This window comes from Pelodiscus sinensis, chromosome 12 (assembly GCF_049634645.1).
Source record: "Pelodiscus sinensis isolate JC-2024 chromosome 12, ASM4963464v1, whole genome shotgun sequence".
Lineage (NCBI taxonomy): Eukaryota > Metazoa > Chordata > Testudines > Trionychidae > Pelodiscus > Pelodiscus sinensis.
In genome coordinates this window covers 43,358,166-43,374,216 of record NC_134722.1, presented here as the reverse complement: position 1 = coordinate 43,374,216, position 16,051 = coordinate 43,358,166, and the positions used below count along the sequence as shown (strand labels likewise).

Sequence of the window (16,051 nt, the reverse complement as noted above, 5' to 3'; positions counted from 1 at the left end):
TAGGATCGCTCTGTTTGAAAACTATCACTTGGAGAGCTTCTGGACTTCTACCATCAGTGTTGATTTGATGGTGCTTTACAAATAGGTAGAAAAGAGAGCTTCTGCCCCGTGGCCCGCTCCCACCAACTGTGACTCCTCCACTGGCTGCCAGGGAAGTCGGGAGGCCTGCGTGCTGGAGTACGGTTCGTAGGACCACAAAGGCCTTGTGGCAAGAGCACCAGACTGGGACTTAGCAGAAGAATAGGGTCTGTTTCTGACTCTGCCACTGTTGTGCAATGTGTCCTTGAGCAAGTCATATAACCCTGCCTCTATCTCTGTTTCCCTCCTACATGTGTCTGTTAGAAACTCTTTAGGGAAAGAGGGGTCTCTTACTATGTGTATGCACAGCACCTAATGCAACAGCATACCAGACTAAGGGCCCTAATTAAGCCACAGTGTTACCGGAGATGGTCCTAGAGACAGGAGCTGGGAGGACTGGGGACAAAGGTTTCAGCCAGCAGGCCCTGTGCTTACTTTGCCTAGCGACGTGCATGCCCGTAGGGGCTTGCAAAAGGGTATTTTATACTGTCGCTTTGAGTGTCTGTTGACTGAAAAAGAGCTTTCATTTGCAAAATGAAATGTTGCTGCTACTCTGCTCTGCGGTTGACACACCAGGAGTTGAACGGAGACCTCAAAGCATAGGTGCAGCAGCTTGAGGAAAGGACGCAGGCTGTGTAGCAGGGGGCTGTGCCAGGCTCCTATCTGGAGGGCCATGCGCTAACAGCTCAGCCATGAATTGCACCTTTCCCCTCTACATTGAAGACTGCCCAGCTCTAAGGGCTGACAGGTTAATTCTACCTTCTCTTCCGAGTGTCAGTGAGGGGCAGGTCTGGACACGTGTCCACTAGGAACTGGGCCGAGACCATGAACTCATTTGCAGAGCTTTGTCTGCACTGCAGTTAAACACCCGTGGCTGGCCTGTGCCAGCTGACTCAGGTTTGTGGTGTCCAGTTGTGGTGAATTTCTCTGGGCTTAGGCTGGGGCCTAGACTGTAGGACCCTGTCAGGTAAGAGGGTCCCATAGCTTGGGTGCAGCCTTAACATCGACACGGCAGTTAAACTGCCCCTTCACCTGAGCCTCATGAGCCTGAGGTAACTGGGATAGGCCAGCCATGGGGGTCAAATTGCAGTGTAGACATATCCTTAAGGCCAGTACCCTCCTGGGCTGGACTTGAACCTGCAGCCTAAAGATGAACTGCTGTGTATCCCATTGCCCATCCCTTGGACCATTTGATCCTGTATGCTTCTTTTGGCGTGAATTTCAATGGCTGCAGTTTTTTTGCTGTTTGTTATTCATCCGTGAAGTTCCATGGGGATAAAATGGTTGGTTGCATCAGTAACTTAGTTACTTACAAAAATGCACCTACCGTGTTCTCTCAGAGCATGTACAAAAGCTACTGCCGCACTGTATGCCCATCCGCTAATGATAACGAATCCTACCACACTCAGAGCACTTCCCTTTCAAACCACCCCGTTTGAAAAAAAGCCGGAGTGCAATAGAGGATCCTTTCAGCTTGCCTCAAATGGCCTTGCCTTCCCTAGGGGTATGTCTAGACTACATGCCTCTGTCGCCAGAGGCATGTAGATTAGGCTACCAGACATAGTAAAATGAAGCGGCGATTTAAATAATTGCCGCTTCATTTAAATTTACATGGCTGCCGCGCTGAGCCGACAAACAGCTGATCATCTGTTTGTCGGCTCAGCGCGATAGTCTGGACGCGCAGGTGTCGACATCAAAGGTATTTGTCGACCACCCAGGTAAACCTCATCCCAGGAGGTATACCTGGGTGGTTGACAAATACCTTTGATGTCGACACCCGCGCGTCCAGACTATCGCGCTGAGCCGACAAACAGCTGATCAGCTGTTTGTCGGCTCAGCGCGGCAGCCATGTAAATTTAAATAAAGTGGCGATTATTTAAATCACCGCTTCATTTTACTATGTCTGGTAGCCTAATCTACATGCCTCTGGCGACAGAGGCATGTAGTCTAGACATACCCTAGGAGAAAGAAGGGGTCTTTGTAAAGGTTTTTGGTGATCTCGACCATGTTGACTGGTCACGGACTCCCTCCGACGCACTGACACTTCAACAGTGAGGACGTGACCAGTGCCAGTAAACTCTGGGTGCGGGCCTAGAGGAGAAGCAGATTTCAGCATGAAGGGAATGTCACGCTTAAGTTGGCGTATAGTCACTGCAGTAAGCAAAGCCATGCTTCGTGTCCACAGCGTGCTGCTTCGGTGTGCAGTGCACATCCTCACCAGGAGCACTTCCACTGCCTTAGCTGTGTGAGGCATGGTGGGACATTGACTGCTGGCACCCCCCTACCCCAGGCTGAGAGCTGGCGCTCCCTTCCCCCAGGCTGAGCGCTAAAGCCATTTGCCCCATAAAAGTCAGTTCGTACCCTCCTGGCCTTGGTGTGGACCCTGCTACTGTCCCTCCTAGTGCGCTGCTGCGTGGAGCTCTTCATCAGCTGGGGCTGTCTGCCCCCAGGACAAGGAGGACTCCAGCTGTGTACCCTACATGGAGGCAACAGGTAATGTAAGTAATGTTGTTTACACGGACCCTGTGTTGCCATAGCTACACCAACCTACATACTAGGCCTCTAGCAAAGGAGTTCTTAAGGTGATGTAGTGGGTGACTGAGACTTGTGGGAGCAGACACTGATAGAGTTAGGTTGACATTGGCCTAGCTCTGTTGTAGAGAGTGGGCCTTTCCTCTTGCAAACGTACAGCCAGGCAGCTCAGCTGCTCTTGACTGCCCTGTTGGAGCAGTAGGGAAAGGTGATCTCTGAGATGCAGAGGCCCCAAACCATAAACAGCTTATGGATCAACCTTAAGAACTGGCGTTTGTTCTGCCAAGCAGGCAGCTTGTGATGCACAAAGAGCACCAGTGTGCCCAGCTCCATATGGGCTCTGGCTGGCTTCTGCTCTTGCTGAAAGCTGGGATCTGTGGCTCGCCATTGGTGCAGCCCCTCCAGGGAGGGCCACGGGGGAACGTTCTTTTGTTTTATTTAAAAGTAACTGTGTGTAATGTAGTGATAGAGATGTAGCCGTGTTAGTCTGGGGTAGCTGAGCAAAATGCAGGACAATGTAGCACTTTAAAGACTAACAAGATGGTTTATTAGATGATGAGCTTTCGTGGGCCAGACCCACATCCTCAGATCAAAAATTTTTTGATCTGAGGAAGTGGGTCTGGCCCACGAAAGCTCATCATCTAATAAACCATCTTGTTAGTCTTTAAAGTGCTACATTGTCCTGCATTTTGCTTCTGTGTGTAATGTGGTGTTAAAACATCACCGGGGTGGGGGTGGGGGTGCTCTGGTGGCTCCAGTTTCATACTTAATAGAGTGAAAATCACTTGCTTCAGAGTGACAGTCTCTCGGGAGGTACAAAGACCAAAGGTGATACACACACAAGCAGTCCCAGTACAAGGTCCCTATTTTACAAGTTTTATTGAAGTTACAGTTAACGTTTTGATTGCCCAAGTGCCTAGAAATTCCATGCAGACCGAGGCACAAGTTACTAGTACAGTAATTCTGACATCCATGCAATAGTGTTGGACGGAAGTGGGCAATGAGATGGCGGCGACTCTCCAGGGTTAACCCCTGACGGGCTGCCACCGCTGTATTTACCTGCACAGCCGCAGGTACGGGTTTTTGCAGGTTCTGTTGGCTGCAGATTGCCCTTCCTAGGGCAAGTGGGAAGTGACAGGGACCAGGACACCTCTTCCCAAAGCTCCGATTGGCCAGGAACAGCAATCTGTGGCTGTCCGTACCTGCAGAGGTGCAGGTAAGTACAGCAGCAGCAGCCCACCAGAGGCTATCCCCGGCAAACTGCATTTGGCCTACTGACTGTTGACTGCCTACTGTGGATGTTAGGTTTGTTGGCTGTCTCATGACCTGATCGTCACTAGAGTGATGGCTCCTGCTAGAGTCTCCCATAGGGAGTTCAGTTTTCCCATTCTGGGCATCCGCTTATTACAATGTGAATTTGTCTATACGTGTGTTCTGAGCATGTCCAAAAAAGTGCCCACCTTCTTTTATTGGTCTGTCCCTGGAAGCATAAGGGACCCCAATTTTCTACAGGCTGGGTAAGTTCCCTTTATTCTCATTAGCACCGGTGTACAACGTGAATCCCATGATTAATACAATGTCTGAAGCAGATGCATCTTTTTAGAATTTTCATGATCTAATATTAATCTTCTGGGTAATTTTGCCCAATATCATCACTTGGTGCCTCTTTTCCCATAATCTTCGGACTTTGGGTTATTTTCTGGTAATTCATGTCCTCATTTCTCGTCTCCAAGGCCTAAAATCGCTAAGCTAATGTGTGCGACCTACAGGTTCTTGTGTTTCAGTTGGTCTTACTCATGTCTAGTACATGGCGCTGTATTTGGAACTAGCTTATACTTTTATAATCCTACAGATGAACTCTAATTGACACCCAATGAATATATATGCTGTAACACAATCATAACACCACATAATACATGAATAATGAGCCAGACTCATTGGCTGCGGTAGGCAGGGCGGAGGTGTGCTATTCAACTTTGGTCTGTTGCCAGTGGAGCTGAGAGGAAGGCTTGGAAACAAACACTCTCAGAATAATGGTTTGGGCATGTTGCTGGAAGTGTTTGAGGGACAAGCTATTGGTTGACCATATGCTTCAGCCTTCTTTGTGCCTTTTTTTCTCCATCTGCATGTGCTTTTTTCCAGGCTGGGTCTGTGGTCTGCATGCAGGCAGAAAGCCATTTGCCAGCTGCAAGATCACACTCCCCGTGTACACCTTAGAGGTGATTCATCGCTTGCCAGTAAGCACACGTCACTTCTGTCTGTCATGTCACCGGTTTCAATGGGGACAAATTTCAGTAAACAACTTATGGTGAATAATTCCCCCACCAGCGACCGGTCGTCATGACTGACAGAGAAACCAGGAATTGAAAACTTAATGGGATCGCAGAGAACGTGGAAACTCCAAATGCATAATGTGCTCATGTGTGTCTGAATATAGAAAATGGGAAGTTGCCATCTTTCTCAAACGGCTGAGACGTGATCTGGACGGGGATTGATTCTTTAAAGCTGCTTTTAAAATTCCTAGCCTAGCACTGGCACAATCGTGCTGATAATTCCACACTCCAGATTTCATTCCTGTGCACATGCAGAAAGGAGAATTCTTCTTTGAGGGATTGCTCGTGCATTCCCGTACAAGCTGCGTGCATGGCCATCGGAAGGCTTTCCCTGGTGCTACACGTTTGGGTCGGCTGTGGCACTCGCTCTATACCCCTGCCGATTTGACTCCTGCTCAGCTCCTTCTTGCCAGAGCAGTCCAACAGAGGCGAGGCAGGAGGGTCTGGAATGCACATGAGCAACACATCTCGAAGAACAACAGTTACGAAAGGGAAGTAACCGTGTTGGGCGATGGTTCATGTGCATTCCGATACGTGACTTACCCGCAGTTTGTACTGAGGAGAAGTGGGACCTCAGCTGGTCACGGATTGTCGGGCAGCTCTGCCAAGTGCTGCATAGTCCCATGCCTACTGGGAGATGGTGTAAAGCGCCAAAAAGGTGTGCACGGAGGACCATGTCGCTGCCCTGCAAATGTCCTGAATACGGACCTGTCCCAGAAAGGCCACCAGCACTTCAGCCAGATTGTAGCAAAGTTTAAGACACAAAGTGATCCAGGACAAAAGGTGCTGGGATGTAATCGGGAGCCCCTGTGTAACTTGCTCTTCTAGTCCTGGGTCCTCAGTGCTGCCCAGTGATTAACTTTTCCTGTTATTCAAAATCAAAATGGCAAATACTCACTGAGACCATGGTCTTGTTCTAAAACAGGCTCTGTGATGGGACTTTTCACCCCCTTACGGTTGTTCTGTTAATTTTTAAATAAGTCCCCACCCGGGTGTAATAAAAGGTTCATGCGGTACACTCAGCATGTTAACATTTGACCACACATGACAACAGAGAACATGTCTGTTGTAGTGTGAAGATCAGAATAGCAATGGGGAAGATCATTAAAGATAAGAGTCGTATAAATCATGCTTTGTTCTCACAGTGCTCCTGTTGCCATGGAACTGCAAAATGCTTTCAAAGAACAGATATGAATAAGCTATTTTGCACACAAATGGAAATGTTAGAAATGTCAAAGAACATCTTGAAATGTTAGTATCTCCATAAGGAGAACTTGGAGCAATCTCCCTGTCAGGCATGGGAGAAGGAAGCAGATGGGTTGAGGCTTCAGTGGGAAGATACAGAGGGTATACGGCATTGTACAGATTTTTGCACAAATCCCATTCTCCAACCCCATTGATATCCTTGCTGCTTAATGCTTGGTGTGAGATCTGGGTTCAAGGGTAGACACTCTGGCTAAGTCTACACTGCAGCCTTGGTCGGCAGAGACAATGCAAATGAAGCGCTCATTAGCATTTCTCACGCTCTCATTTGCATAGTCTCTTCCGATCCGTTTTGCGGAAGAGGTTTTTGTGCAAAAAAACCACAGTATAGAGGGGGCAAAAAACCCTTTTGCGCAAGATCCTGTAGACCTGCTTTTTTGAGGAATAAGGGTTCTTGTGCAAAAGGGGTTTTTTTTTGTGCAAAATGGCCCCGTGTACACTGCGGTTTTTTGCGCAAAAACCTCTTCCGCAAAACAGATTGGAAGAGACTATGCAAATGAGAGCACAAGAAATGCTAATGAGCGTTTCATTTGCATTGTCAATGCCGACAAAGGCTGCAGTATAGGGATAGCCTCTCTGATCCAGCCTGATTTGATTTCTGAGTTGGAAGATGAACCTTTCCAGAGCAAAGGTTGTTTGTTATGACAGTAGCACCAAGGTCTGCAACAGAGTTTGGAGGCTTTGAATGAATAGCCAGTGTTCTAGAAGGCTGACAGTCTATCTATATCAGATAAAGGGCCTATGAGCCCCATTTTACAGATGGGGAAATTGAGACACAGAGACCAGGGACTTGCCCGAGGTCTGTTGCTAAGCTGGAAATTGAACCCAGATCTCCTGAGTACCAGTTCTGAGCCTTGTCCGCAGGCTATGGACGCTACTCTGGCTCCACTCTACAAGCAGCACTCGCAGGCGCAGTCTGGCTGAGCACAAGGCTTTTTTGAAGATATCCTGAATAATTTAGCAGTGACGTCCCCATCCACCCTTAGCCATGAGTAGTGAGAAGGAAGGTTTCTGATTGCAGGCACGTATGCGGTGGGTGTGAAGGATGCGAACGCATCCCCCATGATCCTCTGTGGTCCTGATTCTGGCCAGTGGGGACAGTGCGTTGCTCCAGCCTCTCTCCCCCATGCTCTGGCCGGCTGGGGGAAGGCAGGAGCGGTGCATTGCTTCCCTCCCTCTCCCGTGCTGCAGCTGGCCATGGGAAGGCCGAGGCGGATCCCCCACTCGGGGAGCGAGGGGAGGGAGCGAGCTGCGCCCAGTGGGCAGTCAGGGCTAGGTGGGCCATGCCTGGGGCTGCAGGTGGGGTGGAGGGGAAGAGCTGAGAGCACGGAGTGGGCCTGCAGCGCTGCTGCTCCGTGCTAGGGCCTGGAGACTCCCCGCCCCAGGTCATCCCAGGGCTAGTTTTCTGCAGGCACCCCCGGCCCCATCCTGCAGCCCTCCCGGGCCACGCAGCTCGTGACTTCCACAGGAGTTTGCCCTGAAGTGACCACAGCTCTCAGGCCCAGGCCTGCCGTGGCCAGCTGGTTTGAGTAAAGCGTGCTGCAAATCTGCAGCTGTGCAGGGGGACCCTGAGCGCATCCCGGGAGCGTATGAGGCAGCACGGGGCTGCTGCAGTGTGGGGACAGCAGCGCCACTGCTGCTGCCAGGATGTCTTCCCTCCTCTCGCCGCTCTCCACTGCAGCAGTTGCATGGGTGTGTTACAAGCGTGGGCAAGGAGCAGCGGTGAAAGGACTTAGCATTTCTCACAGGTACCGGCCTGTTGCAACCTGGGTCCCAGCCAGCTCTCTCAATAGCTCCTTGCTGGCTTTTGCTGCAGCTCAGCCAGCTCTTGCCAGAGCTGCACACCAGGGCACATCCACCCGCTTATTTCACCTCTGTGAGGAGCCGAGCTTGCTGCCCCAGGTAGAAATGGGGCTCTGTGTTTGGAGAGACGAGGTGGGTGTGAGGCGTTATCTTTCCTTGGTCCAGTTCTGTCAGCGGGAGACAAGCTTGGAGCCACATAGAGCTGATCTTCTGCTAGGTGTAAGGCAGTAAATTCCCCCCTTTGTCTGAAGCAGGGGTGGGGGCTGCTGACCCACAGAAAAATCAGTTGGAGGCCACACAAAAGTGAGAAGCCCCTGACTGAGAAGGAGAAAGACACTTGTCACATTGCCCTCCACATCAGAGCCTAGGCGGGCCCATGCTGATAGATTTTTGTGTGATCCAACCCTGCAAGCAGGTGGGGAGAGCTGGAGGGTTAGCGCAGGCTCCCCAGTGCTGGGGTGGGGAGTCTTGAGCCTCCAGGGCCGGAACCAGCAAGCTGGGGGCCGCATTCGGCTCCCAGACCTGAGGTTCCCCACTCTGGTCTGAACTGTCAGCCCTAGTGCGTAAGGTCATCGGTATACAATGTCTCAAGTCTCAGGTGCAAAGCTTAGTGGGGCAGAAAGGGAGGGAAAACAGTTTTTTTCAGTGGTACAACAATGTACCTGAGCTCCTCTGAGTTTTTCAGAGGGTAGCCCTGTTAGTCTGGATCTGCAAGAACAGCAAAGAGCCTGTGGTACCTTGAAGACGGACACGTTTATTTGGGCATAAGTTTTCATGGGCAGGAGCCCACTGCATCGTACATCTGGTGAAGTGGGCTCCACGGGCTCTGTTAGGAGGATGGGCGAGCGCTGTGTTGCAGGGGGAGGAGCGGGCGGGGCCGGTGTCTGTACAGCATGGCCTGGGGAGCACCCCCCCATCCGGAGAAGCGGCCCAGGCCTGGCCCCATTGGCCAGAAGCCCCGCCCACCCTCACCTGGCATGGAGCTTACGGAAGAGGCGGCTGAGGGAGCTAAGGCATCTGGCCCAAAGCCCACTGAAACCAATGAGATGCTTTCCACTGACTTCAAGCAGCATTCAGTTAGCCCAAAGGAACGGTTGTTGGTTGGCTCTGGAAAGGGCTGCACCATCAGTTCTCCTTCGCTGGGAAGCCTGAAGGCCTTAAAAATAGGAATGGGGTTAAACTGGGAAACGTCCGGGAGCCGGAGAAGCTGAGAGGTTCGTAGGTGCGCAATGATTCAGTCGGCATGTTGCCATCTTGCAGCGGGCCCTGATGTGTAATGTCTTGGGAACGCTGCCAGCCCAGGCAAAGCGGCAGTACACAGCTCAGCCACCAGAGAGTTGGTACATGCCTCAGTCACTGCGCCAGGCTTGCGCACGTGAATGGCCCTGAAGCAGCGCGAAGATCCCCAGAAGGGAAATGGTAACGTTGCCTTGTGCCTCTTCGGCTTTCAGCGCAGAGAAGAGTTTTAGGACTTTGACCGAGTTTTTTTTTTCTCATTGACTCTTACAAAAAATAGTCTTGTTTGCTAGTTAACGTGTGTTAAATGGAGATAGTGGATGTGCCAAAGCATTTCACTGGCAGGCAGGACAGCTTTTGTGCCATATGCAGGGATAGTTAACACTAACTTCCCTTGCTAGGTTTATTTCACTAGCGTCATTAATGTTCATGGACTGTAAAGTGCTAAGGATCTCACGGCACTTTACATACATTAATTAACCATCAAAACCCATAAGAACGGGGGATTTATTATTCCCTGTATCGGTAGGAGAATGAGGCACAACGAGTTGATATAACGAGTATAACTAGTGGCCTAACTAACCAGCCTGATTGTCAGAGGTGTGGGGGATGTTCAGTGCTACTGCTAAGCAGACAAGTTGTTAGATGCCTGCACTATTAGTTTAGGTGCCTACATTTAATCACCGGAGTTTGACAGGTAGGTCCTAAGTGAGTTATTTACAGGTTGGGCCTCCCTGGTCTGGCACCTCGGGACCTGGCCGGTCCCAAATGAGGGAGTCTGCTGGACCAGGGGAGGTCAATTCCATCCCTCTGCTGAGGGGAGTCCAGGCTTTCCTGGGGACTGTCAGCAGACCTAGTGGAGCTCCCTTGCCCCCAGGTCACCAGCTCCCAGCTCCCCTGGCCAGTCCCTGCTGCCACAGCTCTGGTGCCCTGGGGCCATCAGGCTCCACTCACCCCAAGGCTGCCACAGCCCCAGGGCCACTGGGGCTGCTGCGGCTCATGAGCACTGGTGTCGCCACAGCTCCAGGGTACCAGGGCTGCTGTGGCTCTGAGGCCACTGAAACTCCACTCTCCAGTGCTGCTGGGATCCAGTATCCCAGGGCCATTGGGGCTGCCGCAGTAGCTGGAACTTCACTCCCCAGGGTCACTGGGGCTCTGCTGTTCTGTGTCGTGAGGGCTGCCATGGCTACCGTGCTCTGGAGCTGCCAGGGCTCCACTCCTCAGGGCCACCAGAGCAGTCGTGGCTCCACTACCCTGGGGCCACCACAGCTCCGCTGCCCGGAAGCTGCCGCAGTGCCACTGCGGCCAACCCCGCGGCCACCCAGCCCTGGAGTCCAGGGGCTCTCGGTCCAGCAATATCCGTGGTCTGATGGACCAGAGAGTCCCGGACAAGAGAGGTTCATCCTGTACCAACATCAAATCCCTGGCTGAGCTAGTACAAGAGCCCGAGTTCTGGCTCCACTCCAGTGCTTAACCAATACTCCCCGTCTCTGTAGCCGCTAGTGGTGGATCTCTCTGGCACTGATTTGTCTTCCCTGAGATTCTCAGTGGGGCCCATACCCATCCATCTGCTTCCGACATGGAGTTGAGCTGCAGAACAAGGTTGCTAGTGGTCTCCAGGAGTCATTCCTCTCTGCTCAGAGAACAGTGTGCGCTCTTCATTCAAAGAGGGATTCCCAGCCTCTTTCCTAACATCACACACTCTGTCCTTCACCCTGGATCTTTCCCTGGGGGGGCCTGGGATCCTTTGCACATGCCACTGGGGCGTTTCAATGGAGTTGTTCCAGGAAATAGTTCAGTGGCTTCTGGCAATCACGAGTGCAGACCTGCGGAGCAAATCGTCTACCCTGCAAAGCCAGAGATGGGCACTGAGACCTGGCTCAGTCTGAATTTCTTCTGCTGTTCCTATTGCTTTGGGATGCACCTTGCTCTCGCTTACGCTGGAAGCTCAACTGGCACAGCGTTCAGCGCGTAGTTCATTCATGTGGCATGCGCAGAACTGTTAGGAGCAATAAGAAGCAATCGCCTCATAGTGTAATTGATGCTGGGAAAAGCTTCCTGAGGAGAGCTCTGTGATTAGCTATTAATTTTGCAGATGGCCGCTCTGAGTGGCCATGTAACTGCTAGGAAACGCCAGGCACTTTTGGCTTGCCAGCACCCCAAGAATCCCCTTTCAGAAGCATGTTCCCATTTCCAGAGAGGCGGGTAACTCCTCCCGTATGATGTTAATCGACCCTGAGAGTGTCTTGCTACTGCCGAGGAAGGTGGGCTGCCATAAGCATTTTCTTTGACGTTTGGGTGAGCCTATCCAGTCAGTTCCAGGGATTTGCCTTTCTCATCGCCTCTGCAGTGCCAGCTTGCAAAGAGACGGGGAACAGGGTTGTGTCCACAGTGAGGACTCTGGGTAATGTGGTTAAGGTTGTTTGAGCCTTTCGTGACCTTACCTGGAATTAAAGTTAGATCTCCCAGTGAGTGTGAGCTGGGCAATGTGTGAGATGTCAGCCAACCGGCCCTTATCAGCCCTCATCCTCAAAGGCACGGAGGTGTCTCGTGCCCACTGGAATCACTAGGAGCTGGGCACCTGTGTACCTTTGGCGATTTGGGCCCCTCCGCCTGTGTCTTCCTCCAAGTAGGCAAAGGGAAGCAACATGGACAAAGCCAGTTTCCTGCTGTTCTGCAAGGAACTATTGATGGGAATCCCGATTTCAGAGGAAGCTGAGTGGAGGATCAGGCAAAAGGAACTGTCCCCTCCCCCAAAGCTGATGTCTGTGTTAATTTTCACTTTTCCCGCCCTTGGCATAAGTGGGGGGATAGGAAAGCTTGCAGCGCCACCCCCTGATTTTGTTTCCATGTCAATTTGGGTTGTTGTTTTCCCCACCAGGTATCTCACGAATTTGCCATTAACTTCAACCCCACCAACCCTTTCTGTTCCGGTAAGTACATGCTTGGGCCCAGCCCTCTCCAGCCTGGGCACCTACATTTGGAAGGTTTTCTGGGTAGTCATAGGAACATGTTTGGTAACATGAAAACTTGAAGAATCGTACTTGGAACTGCAGCAGGCGAGGGGTCTCCCCCCGCTATCTTACAGGTGGGATTTTGAAGCGCATCTGAGTGACTGAGGAGCACAAATCCCGTTGACTTTCATGTGAGTTGAGCTCCTGAGTCACTTGGGCGATCTTGAAAATCCTATTCTAAAACAGACCCTTAGACCCAGATCCTGCAAGTTGCTGTGTGCTAGCAGATTGCTGTGCCTGTAGGGGAGCCCTGGTGGCAGTAATTCTCCAGGAAGGACACTCACCTCCCGGCTTGTAAGAAGTTGCAAGTTAGGAGGTCATAATGGTAGCTGCAAATTCACATATAGCAGCTGGCCCTCTATAGCTGTGCTACAAGGCTTTACCACTTGGAATCAGCTATATTCAAACCTAAGAACAGCCAGCCTGGGGCAGACCACAATCCCATCTAACCCAGTATCATGTCCTCTGACAGCAGCCTATGCCAAGTGTACCAGAGGGAGTGAAAAAACCAGCAATCATTATATGATCCAAACCCCCATCCCTTCCCTCATTCTTTGGAGCCAAAGGCCTTAAAGAAGAGGAGAGAAAATTCTTAGTTCCAGCTGATATTCATTCTGTCTTCAAAGTGTGTGTGTGTGTGTGTGTGTGTGTGTGTGTGTGTGTGTGTTCAGAAGCAGCTAGATGTAGCTTTTGCAGGAGTGGACTTTTTAAAAGAGAGGTGAAGGGATGGGGGAAAATATAAATGGAGCTGAGAGTCCAGGGCACAGTTAGGAATTGAACCTCAGTCCAGCCACAGTCCAGCCTTGCATCTGTACAAAGTCTTTGGCGGAGGCTGGTCTCCTAGGTGATAAAAGCGCACACGACCCTCTGGGGAATCGGTGTCACGCTGTTCTAGTGAGGATGGAATGCAGCGAGTGGTCTGAGGCTGCAGGAAGGAAATAGCCAGTGTGCTTCCTTCCCTTTACTCGTAGATATTTCCATTTGAGCGATGTAACGCTCGCTGGTCCAAGCAGCTTGGGTTCCTGCTTCCCGGTCAGTCAGAGCTGGGCGTCACAAGTGAGCAGAGGAAGAGTGCAGAGCCACATTCTGCCAGTCCTCTGATGTGTGTGCAGGTGGCTCCCTTTTGAAATTCCATCTCCCTTTGCACCCACGTTGCAGAGCAGAATTTGGCCTCATTTTTTCAGAAGTGAGGAAAACGTTTTTCTCGGCTAAGCAAGCTAACAAGAGAGAATACAGATAGAGATGTAGCCGTGTTAGTCTGGTGTAGCTGAAACAAAAAACAGGACTATGTAGCACTTAAAGACTAACAAGATGGTTTATTAGGTGATGAGAGCCAGCCATGCTCAAGTGCTTGGATAACCCGAGCTTGTAAATCTGCCACCATCAGTACAAGTGCCCTGCGAGCTTGTAGGAAAATTCAGACAAGGATACGATAGGGATAGATCAGAGTTATCACATGGTCAGCCACAGCAAACAGTCCGTAAGGAGTCTGCTCTAGGGATGGATTATTTTCTTACCTAGCCTGAGCTGAGACAGTCCTGTATCCCTGTTCCAACGAACTCACCAACATGTACGCACCTGAGCTGGGCTATTAGTAGTGAAAGCAAAAGAGCCTCTTACAATGCTCAGATCAGAGTGACACTTTAAAAACTTAAGTGAAACTCCTTGGTTCACATTTCCAGACAGACTGTTCCTGTGACTGTGGCTTCTCTCCACTATTTCCCCTGCTCTGGGGCTGCCTCAGTTCCTTCCTAGGCATGCTGAGATTCTTTAAAAGCATCGGTTTGTGCTCCTGCTCAGTCAGTCTTTGCATGGCTTGGTGTGGTTCCCAAAACCAAAAGGAAGCCCTGTCTGAATCCAGGCATTAGAAGCCCTCTCTCAATCACAGGGCTCAGACGTCTGCTGGACAAGGGTTGTCAAGAAGAAAGGTATTTGAAGCCTTGTTTCCTGAAGTTCTGAGCAGGCACAACTCCAGAGGAAATCAGCGGGGGTATGTCTACACTACCCTCCTAATTCGAACTAGTGTTCCCACCCGGGGTATGTCTACACTACCCTCCTAATTCGAACTTATTCCACGAGGAGTACAGCTAGTTCGGATTAGGAAGCCTAATCCGAACTAGCTACTCCGTGCCGCGTGTAGCCGCGCGGCACGGGGTTCGAACTGCCAGCATTTAAAAATGGCGCCGGCCGGCTTCATGCAAATGAAGCCTGGGAAATTCAAATCCCGGGCTTCATTTGCAAGTGCGGTATGCCTACATTACTCTCCTAGTTCGAATTAGGAGGGTAGTGTAGACATACCCCGGGTGGTTTCTAGAAACACTGGTGTTGAACTGAGGCAGTGTGGCCCAGTAGTTAGGGCACTGGACTAGAACCAAGGAGACCTAGGGTATATGTTTATTCAGCCACTGGCCTCAAACAACTTTACCTCTCTTTGTCTGTTTATCTTACCGTGTGTTCCTTGTCATTCTGATTGGTTAGCTAATGGGTAGGCGATGGCGCTGTTTGTCTCTCGTGGAAGTGGACTCAGATCTGTGGTGGAATGACAAGAAGCCGCTGTAATATAAGTAGCAAAGTGAAGTTTAGCTTTAGTGATCTCAAGCTTGTGCCTGTTGTTTTGACGTGTACGTCAAAGGTTACTGTAGCCGGCTGTCTGTCTGATTTGTCTGGTTCTCTTTCAGGAGTGGAAGGCATTGTCCAAGCATACTCAGCTTGTCTGCCTCACATACGCTTCTACGGACCAACCAACTTCTCTCCCATTGTCAATCATGTGGCTCGGTTTGCCGCTCAGGCTACGCAGCAGGAGTTTGCAGCAGTAAGTTAACAAGCGTCTGTTTTTTAATCTGTATCTCTGCCTTGGCTTGGAATTTAAGCAAGACTCATTAAGCTTTCCGTCTTGTTATCTCCTAGAGGACACTGGATCATAGACGTGCAAAATGAAAAGGACTTCTTAGATAACTTAACAGGCTGTGGTTCCTAGGTGGAGGATGTATCAGATGGTAGTGATACATACCACCCTTGATGTTCACCATTAGGCCAGTAACTAGGTCTGTTTGAACGCTGATGGAATGTATCCCCAGTAGAGGCATGGAACGGCTCTATCTAGGGAAGAACTCATTTCATGTGTGCTTAGACAGTGTTGATCTCAGTAAGACCTGATGCTGTAGGTTCATGACCAAGGCAGAGTCAATGGAATTCAGAGACTATGAAGCACTTGAGGTTCTGTCCAGGGTCTCGTAGCTTCCATCGCTGCAATGTCTGAGCATCTTGTAGGCACCATGGAAATGAACCTCAAGGCCCCTGCGTGGTAATGGAGTGTCACTCTCTCCAGGGTGCTGATGGGGAACTGAGACACCAGGCGACTTGCCCAAACACGTAGCAAATTGGTGCCAGAGCCAAGAATTGAACCCAAGTCTCATGAGCCTCAGTTTAATCCCAGGGGCTGTCCTGCCTTCTCCTGTGCCATCTGTGCTTTGAGGGCATGCTGAGACGCAGCCAGTCCCCCGTGCATATCCACTGCCATCACCATGTCCGAGCACGTCACACTCTAGCGCACTCAGCCTTGCCTACCCCTGTGAGGCAGGGCAGTGCTTTGTCCCCAGTGCCAGAGGAGGAACTGAGGCACTAAGGCTGAGTGCCTTGGCCAAGGTCACACAGGAAGTCTGTACCAGAGCAGGAGACTGAACCTGGGTCTCCCAAGCCCCAAGCTGGTGCTGCAGCCACCGGTTTAGGCCTCCGATCTGCTGTTTTTTCTTTTGCACTTAACGCACCAGCAAACAAATGTCTGATTTATTT

General features: G+C 50.9%; 1 protein-coding gene across 5 annotated transcripts in view; it reads left to right on the top strand.

Moving 5' to 3' along the window:
• CPNE2 (copine 2) overlaps window positions 1-16,051 on the top strand; it is a 167,000-nt gene that overhangs the window by 119,706 nt on the left and 31,243 nt on the right. For 4 of the 5 annotated variants that reach the window (XM_075940373.1, XM_075940372.1, XM_075940374.1 and 1 more), the window contains 3 exons: window positions 2,481-2,576; window positions 12,127-12,178; window positions 14,938-15,071. In XM_075940373.1, coding sequence (XP_075796488.1) covers window positions 2,481-2,576; window positions 12,127-12,178; window positions 14,938-15,071 — 282 coding nt within the window. The remainder of the gene's footprint in view (window positions 1-2,480; window positions 2,577-12,126; window positions 12,179-14,937; window positions 15,072-16,051) is intronic. The other variant, XM_006121032.4, reaches the window with a different exon arrangement.